Below are 8778 nucleotides of genomic sequence, written 5' to 3'. Positions count from 1 at the left end.
GAATATTGATTTCAGTATTCGTTCCCATCCCAAGTAGGAAGACATCAGGAAATACTTACTTTCACTTTCATTTTACTAAACAGCTTCGACACAACTTTTGAAGCATATAACGTAGCTTAAAATCATCCACAGACATTCTTCTTTACAATCAAGCATCAATAAAGCTTATATCTGGCATGAAAACGGCCTTTACTAGGCGGGAAAATGGCACAGGACTACATTCGAGTGAACCATGGAGGCATATCCGGCGAATTACTACCTTCCTTGCACATGCGCGTGATCGAAAGTACTTTAGTGGTTACTATAGTAGAGTTTACTGCTGCTCTCTTTCGATGGAGGTAGAAGTAATAATATTTACATGGCAGCGCCCATAGAATCTGCACTGACACCTTCTTTTCTATATATTTTTGACGATTAAACAGGCCACAGGTCATATACAGGCACAATCCTCAACGGTCCGTGTGTTCCAGCTATCATTTAACAGCAGTTCAGAAAAACGAATTAAAATAAAACACTAAAACTGTTGTTGTTCCACAGCCCAGCTAACATTTTCTAAGCTTTCACAATTTTAAGACGAAAGGAATCACACTCATCCGCTAGTTGAACTAAAGTTAACTAGAGGCAGTTGGAAACATCAGTTACAAAAGTAGGTAATCAAAATAGACATCCTGCTAAATTTCTATAATGAACTTGTCCATCTTTCAATTTGGACACTACCAATAGCTTTCCAAAAAGATACTGACTGAATTGCGAACAGTGCAGATCTTGATCAGACTGCACGGATGTGCAGGCCGATCAAGATCTACACTGGTCGCAAAGGCTGAATCAATCGTGTCCAACATGATAAGGGTTAATGTAACTCGCGTGAAATGTCTTTAAATCTAAGCGGCAACGCTGGTGTCTCTTTTCTGAGCCTTTTATAAAGTTTACCACAGTTTCTTTTACTCCTAGGTCCAGGCACCAGGGAGCGATGATGCTAACATTTGATTGGCAGATAATGTCGGACACATTTAAGTTCGATAAACCTTTATCAAATAGTGCTATAAAAATATTTGCAAGTCCGTGCATCAAAAGAATTGTAAATAAACAGGAAAACTTCAGATTCGGCCCTAGAAGCATCTCCCGAAAATTTGACTAGGTCTCTACAATTTTAGGATGGGCGACTTCGACTCGAAATTGCGAAATGAAGGAAATGGTCTTAACCATGAAACAAAACCGTTGAAGAAAACGGTAGCAAAAAAAACAAATATATTGAAAACATATCATTATAATAATATTTATTTATGAATGACATATAAGCGTCCACTGAAATGAGTAAAGTGAATGAAAATTAGTAAAGATATTCCTACATTTATAGTAGAGTTTAGACACTTGATTTGAAAAATGTTTCGAACTAGATCAACCTGCAGGATGTTGGGCTGTTGTCTTGGCATCTATCAAGTGCTGCGTTAAATACGGCAATTCCCGGACAGTTACGAACGTAAAATCCACTTCCGGCGCACGTGGCAAACATACGACAATTGTCGCAATATGCGTAATCTCCAGACGGGATGCCAAAACAGTCGGTCAAGTTTCGAATGCAGTTTTTAGCAGTGGATGGAACCCCTGTGACTCCAGTGCCGGTTGGTGCGGTTGGGGCGTCTGTAGAAGGGTGGAGAACTCCTGGAAATTGAAAATAATATAGTGAAATGAGCTGTGATTGTTGCATCGTCTGCAAATGTATGACGCTGGAAACATACTCATTTCTGGTATATGGTTCCAATTACAAACTATTGCCCGACACTAACAGTCCGGTACCGGAATTAATTTGTTGCCATAGTACTCACCATTTTCGATATAGCATTGTTGTTGGGTTTTTTTTTCAGCCCGGCAATTTAACTATTCGCTACTATAGCCACCGGACTTACGACGCAACAAGAAGATAATTCAAGCTTCATTAAAACCAAATATACCTTATATATTTTTCAAGTTCTCGCATGATCAGTGTTTTGTGGACAGACGGACAGACGAACGAGGGGCAATCCTAAAGTCCTCTCATCCGGTTAAAACCACAAGGGTCTAATGAGTCTAAGAATTATAACAATAAACATACGTGAACTTCCTTATAATAGTAATAATTAAAAAATCTAAAATAGTATCGACATTATTTGTACATATAATACAAGACTAGAAATACATTCTGCATGCCCTCGGGCAGAATGTCGAGCCCACCAGCTGTCTAAAAAAGTAACATTTATTATACTATTTGGCGGTGTCAGAACTGATTTACACTAGCACCTGTATTTGCATATGTAAATTTTTTGACAAATTTTAAAAAAAAAATCTATATAATATAAGTCCACATAAAACTCCTAATCAGGTAGAGATAGGTCAAAATACACCGAAAAATTGGATGTAACATGCATGTTGTACCACAGAAAAGTGGTCTCAATTTTTCCCCTCGGCCAGTAATAAAAACAATTACACTGTAAGTGATTTATAGTAACAACAAAGGGAAGTAATTCTAAAAGCAAGGTTGCCTCATAGTGTTTAACATATGTGCCAAGTTACATCAAAATCCCCTTATGCATGAAGAAGACATGCTCCAGACAATGTCATTCTTGTATTTGACCTTTGGCCTCTAAGTGTGACATTGACCTTTGACCTAGGGACCTGGTTCTTGTGCATGACACTCCGTCTCATAAAGGTGAACATTCATGCCAAGTTACATTAAAATCCCGCCATGCATGAAGAAAAAATGCTCCGGACAAGCTTCAATTTCACTTTTGACCTCCAAATGTGACCTTGACCTTTGAGATAGGAACATGGGGTTTGCGCGTTCTCATTGAGGTAAACATTCGTGCCAAATAAACAAGATTGGTCCATGCATGTCAAAGTTATGATCCGGACAAAATCGGACGGACGCACGCACGGACGCACGCACATACACCAAAAGTGACGATTAAATCGAATTCACCGCAAGCGGGCTCGACAAAAATGCCTCCTAAAGTCGGAAGTCGAAAGGCGAACACACGACAAATAAGCATTATTTCGACCTTTCGTGTTTTCGTTACTTCGACATTTCGCATCGCCGGCACGAACACACGAAATGGCAGAAATCAGCCACCATAACTACATACCTTATTTGCCACTAGGAATTAGTTTGTTCACTAAACGTTATTTCAAGTTATGTCCTATATTAAATTCTAATGATAGAATTGTTAATTCAATACGTTAGAGAACCATATGTAGAGTGGTTATAGCCAAATATGTTATCGCCATTAAAAAAAATCAATTGGTAAAAAAAAAAAAATAAATAAAAAAATGCCTCCTAAATATTTTAAATAATAAAGCATTATGCTGTAACGGTTACGTTTCATTTTCTTTAAGGTGCCAGTTTGATTCGTAGGTCGTTACATATGTGACAACGTCACCTGTTACCACACCGTTATCTGCATCGGCATTCGGAAGAACTTGCATTTTTTTGTTGTAAAAGCATTAGTGAGTAACAACTTTTTTTTGTTGTAAAAGCATTAGTGAGTAACAACTGTAATAGTGTTATCATAAAGAGTGCGATGTAGTTGTAACAAAGGTTATAAAAACTAATTCTTTAGCTGTCAGGGATTGCGGAAACAGTTAAGGAATAAGTGTAACTGTCACAAGTTTATGACATACGTGATAGCGATGTTACGGAAGGCGGCGTTGTCACATGCGTAACGAGGTATAAAGATAGTTCAAACGTTACCAATTCTGACACATTTCTGTAAATCTGGGGTAGACTTTCCCTCAAAGAGATCACACTTGACGGATGCAGAATGGCTGCCATCTTCGAACTGGAACCCATTGTTACATTGGGCGGTACAGTTCCTGTTTAAATATAAAACAAGTTTTCCTGTTATAATATCATTTATTTTATGCTTTTCAGTGAAATACTAAGATTTACCAGTGGAATAAAAGTGATATATACTGTTTTAAATAGCGAAAATAGTATCTTTATCTTTTAATAGCACGGAACACCACTCGAACGAATATAAATCATAAATGATCGGAAATTCATTGCAAACTATACTGTAATAAAGATACAGATGTATTCAAATACCTACACGAACATAAAGATTTATGTTCCATCTTAATTAAATGAAAATAAAAAATATGAAAACGTCATAAAATTATTTGGTTTTTCGACATAGATATCGTGATGTCAAGACATTGTGACATCATGACGTAATGCACTTGACGTCGCGCGGGTGAAATTGATAAAATGTGGTCAAATCCATTGAAAAGACATTAGATAAAAAATTATTTGTTTCAGTGTAAGATCGATATATATTTTTACTCGTGAACACCATATTGCAGTACGGTGTTCACTCGGTGGAAAATATTTCGATACTGCGCCGAAACAAACAAAATATCCTCTATTTTTAATTGCGTAACTAACACTTAAGAGATAGCTTTTTTATGTTTTTTCACATATCAAAAGCCAGTTTTTACCAATAAATCCTTTGTAAATCATATTAAATCATTTTGTTATATGAGCCGCTCCATGAAAAAAACAACATAATGGGTTTGCGACCAGCATGGATCCAGACCAGCCTGCGCATCCAGGCTGACCGTGAAATCATTAAGGTGTTTTGGGCATACCATTTCGTGGTTTGGGAGAAAACGGCTATTTCGCGGGGACTTGAATTTGCGGATTTCAAATTTTAAAGATACAATAATAGGGGATTTTACTTGTTTGCTGCTACTTATTTTCGTGGAATATCAAAACCAGAAAATCCAGGAAAATTATTTCCCCCACGAATAATAGGGAACTTTATTTGTTTGTCGATTTATTTTTGTGGAATGACACAACCACGAAATTCACGAAAACTGTTCCCCCGCGAATATTAAAGATTTCGCGGTATACGTATAGTAACCCTGTGTGTAAAAAGTCTTTTTCACGAAAATTTTAATCGCATTGCTCGCTGCACGGATATACAAGCTTTTTAACATGTAGGAAGTGAATGCTTACATTTCGAATATGCCATAGTCACATCTGATACTGCCGAACTGTGGTACAATAGGTGGAGGACATGCAAATATCAACTCTGGTTCTGGCTCTGCAACAACAACAACAAAACAAATGTTATAGCAACAAATAGTAAGTTAAACCTTTATAATATGCAACAATATATTATTTAAACAACTGCTGAAAGGAAACAAGATATACCCCTCTTGCCATAACCAGTGGCAAGTTATTAAACAGAGGTTGAAGACGAGTCTAGAAATGCAAGCATTTGATTGGTTGTTTCCAAGTAGACTGATTTTGAAATTGACTAATAAGAATTCACACTGAGGTTGGTCTCTGCTTTATAATTTTGGACACAGGTTCTAAACTTCGGAAGCAATTTTGGAATGCAGTTAGATACTCGTCTGCGGCCTCTGCTTCATAACATTGTACCCGGATCTATCAAATAGGTTGTGCCGGTTTACAAGTGTTTCGAAAGTTTTAAAGCTCTATATTCTACGGAGAGAAAATTAAACATTGCTTGATTACAGGAAAATTCGTATACAAGCATACAGACACTAAATAGGAAAACGGCATAATGGCGGATTCAAATAGTTTTCAGTTTTTTTTTTTTTTTTTTTTTTTTTTTTTCTTTTGCTCTGTAGAGCTATTTTTCTTATTTTCTTTGCAGTTTTTTGCTTGTTAAAATCACATTACAGATGTATGCTTGACATTTAGGTAGCATTTTCATATTGAAATAACACCATGACAGAATTTGTCATGGATACTTATTAGATCATACGCTACACCTACAATTTGGGGTCTCATTTTTTAGCTGATTTTGCAGTTAGTGTGTTTGACTGAAAATATTTTTTCTTGCATCAAACATGACCCCCACTTTTCTTTTGATCTTTATTCAGCACTGACAATATTCTTCAAGAAAATGTAAGTTACATACATTTAAAGATGGTCCTGATGTGTGCTGTGAGTACAGCCATTTGAAATATTTCAATTTTATATAGAATAAAGAAGAACAGCTATTTAGTGTATTGTAACCTACACGGTCACTTGACTTGGAACCGTGGGTGACATAGGTATCAGTCCAATCACAGACAGCCTACCGCGGTTGGGGTCGGTCAGCTTTTGGGGTTGGGGCGAGGGGTGCTTAATACTTTGAAAATTGATACTGAATATATATTTTTTTTTCCAATTTAGAATATCTATACGATAATAATGCATGTAAAACATTTATAAATATGCGGTTAATATACTCAAAAACCAAAATTACGTGACTTCGAATTCAACATTACTTTAATATATAAACCGGTTTTACTATTAAAGAAGTATATAACTGTTACGGGTATGGCAAACCTCTAGAAATATGGAAAATGAACTTACCGTTTCCATTGTTCATTGGGAAAAGAAGAGCATCTGTGCCGAACACAAAGAGGGCAACTGTGAAAATATAAAACAATTACTAGTACTTGCTCACGGAACACGGAACATCTTGAACATAAAGAAACAGTTTGAACGTCAAAGTAGGTTATAAGTTCAGTAGACGGCGTAGACCTATTTTCTGTGTTTTTCACTCCTTTTATAAACTACACGATTATATCCGAATTAGACCTGTTGATGCCGTTGCTGTTGTTGTTGTTGTTATTAAGAAGAAATGCATACATATGCTTAAAACTTACAGAACCATCGTGTCCTTTTAACAGCAAAGAATATGCTTTCTTAATTTCAAAATGTTCTTTTAGATAATTACAGAAATAGTCCTTAATTTCTTTGTGCGTCATTTGTACGTTAAAATCATAGTCCATTTCGCGTCAAGTATTGAAAAGTTCCGGTGAAACACAATTTGAAAACAGCAATAGACCGGTTAAATAAATGCCCATCCGGTTTTATAAATCTAGTTACATTTTGATGATACTTTAGTAGCGTTTTAAACTGTTTCGGTTGAACAACACTAAATACTTTGCCAAATACATTGAATAATACTAAAGAACATTTATTGGAATCCGTTCTAATTTTGAAAAATAGCATAAAAATGGCTTCTTTTTTTTGAAATTTCATTAAAATCGAATTATTCTATCATATAACTGTAAACAGTTTACATCCTCGTCAAGTTTTAAAAAATGTAAAAGTATTTAATTTAAAAAAAAAAGAGCGAAGAAAAATTCAAAGTAAAAAGTACTAGTATAGTAATATTTTTTTCTAAACGTGTACATAAGTGTGATGGCTTTTACGTTAAAGATATTGGTAAAATAGCAACTGTTACTGTTATGACAGAAGTTATTTTTAGATGTACACGTATTAAATGCGAATTCTGTCTCATTTTCGGTCTGTAGAGTTACATATGTTTTGTTGAAAACATTAACAAATTCGTTAAGGTAGTAAGGTAATAATTTTTAGACCCAAATACTGGAGTTAAAAAGGGTTGTTCACAAAACAATATATCCCATTTAAACGAAGTCATATCTGAATATTAATGTAATGCGAAGAATTGATAAGAAGTAACCTTATACACAGTGTGACAAATTAACACAAAACAAAAGTTATACGCATCTGCATTGAACGGTATACATAAGATTCAAGGTTCCAAATTTTCTTGTGTTTATCATTGACGTATGTTCAAAATTCATATATCACAGTGACGTCAAATAAAAATTTATACATGTATGATAGATAGAAAAGATGATTGCAGCGCTTAGCAGTAGTAGTTGTCCCATACTTATGAGAAATATGTACAACTTTAATGGACAAATGTTTGTGAACTTTTTTTAAGCCGATAACTCTTTTGACAATATCATTGATAATTTTTTATTGATAAGCAGGTGACAAACATCATTGCTGAACCAATGCAATGTCATTTAAAGCTGTTACTTCTTTAGTATACATACAATATAAAAAGGAATAATAACATGCGTAGAGAAATTACAAGAAGGAAAACTTACCTGTGACAAGAACAAACATTTTGACCACACTTTCGATAGTTCAATGTGCTATGGGAGAATGATGAGTTAGACCGCGTTTGTAAGCTAACTATACATGTACATTGATATCTTATCATTTGTCAAAGGGGACACAAGGAGGCCCTGCTGAACTGGCTCACAAAAAAAGTGAACCAAATTATATATGTTAAAGGAAGAAATATTAATAGAAACATTACTGCAGTCATTGCCTGTTGAAATCACGCGTCACCCTGATTAATTTGTCACACGCTTTTGTAAGCATGAGCATCTAGGTGTGGTCCAAACATAAAGAGTTTTCTAATATTCCTTCCTTTCTTCAAGTCTTTTCTAAAAAAAAGTATCGTGTTTTCTTTTGCTCTACCTCATTAAAAAATATATTTGTAACATTCCGTCGAAAATCTGCATGTTCCATAAAAGTGGCGGCATAAGAAATTATAAGTTCCGAAAAGTAGCACTGAAAGAAGCGAAAAGGAGTTAATTTAGCGGATAGTGATTAACGAAGCGTACCTTTCTTACACAATTTCTTTTTCTATAGTGGAGATATAGTTCTTGATGAGGTTTAAGTCTCTTAAAATCTGATATTTTAGAAAATGTTGAAAATGTTATAAATGAAATAAAGAATAGCCTGATTTAGCGGCGTGAAACCTTACCTTCGCTGTGAAGAGGTTTACCGTGACTTCACTCTTCATTCGAAGTCGAATTTCTGGCTTATTCATTTTATAGTTCCTTTTTTTTGAGTGAGTCGATCACATAAGTTGATGAGTGCCCGAGAACCAGGTAAAATGTTCGTTGGAACGTTAAATATTGTCATGGCACCAGGGTATATTTTTCGAAAATTTG

The 8778-nt window shown here is 35.2% G+C and overlaps 1 protein-coding gene across 1 annotated transcript; it reads right to left on the bottom strand.

Annotated features, from left to right (window-relative positions):
* Positions 1-1251: 1251 nt before the first annotated feature.
* LOC128546316 (uncharacterized) lies at positions 1252-8027 on the bottom strand. The gene is made up of 5 exons (XM_053516715.1): positions 7921-8027; positions 6365-6421; positions 4991-5078; positions 3725-3846; positions 1252-1662 (listed from the first exon to the last, which is right to left on the bottom strand). Exons 1-5 carry the CDS (start codon positions 7937-7939, stop codon positions 1394-1396), a joined length of 555 nt encoding a protein of 184 aa, XP_053372690.1. The 5' UTR covers positions 7940-8027; the 3' UTR covers positions 1252-1393.
* Between the last annotated feature and the right edge of the window lie 751 nt (positions 8028-8778).

This window comes from Mercenaria mercenaria, chromosome 10 (assembly GCF_021730395.1).
Source record: "Mercenaria mercenaria strain notata chromosome 10, MADL_Memer_1, whole genome shotgun sequence".
In the NCBI taxonomy this organism is placed as follows: domain Eukaryota; kingdom Metazoa; phylum Mollusca; class Bivalvia; order Venerida; family Veneridae; genus Mercenaria; species Mercenaria mercenaria.
This window is presented reverse-complemented; position numbering and strand designations above follow the sequence as displayed.

Coding starts and splice junctions, on each gene's coding strand:
- LOC128546316 (XM_053516715.1), bottom strand. Junction 5,079..6,364: donor CCCAATGAACAATGGAAACG/GTAAGTTCATTT, acceptor TTGTTGTTGCAG/AGCCAGAACCAGAGTTGATA. Junction 3,847..4,990: donor GACTATGGCATATTCGAAAT/GTAAGCATTCAC, acceptor ATATTTAAACAG/GAACTGTACCGCCCAATGTA.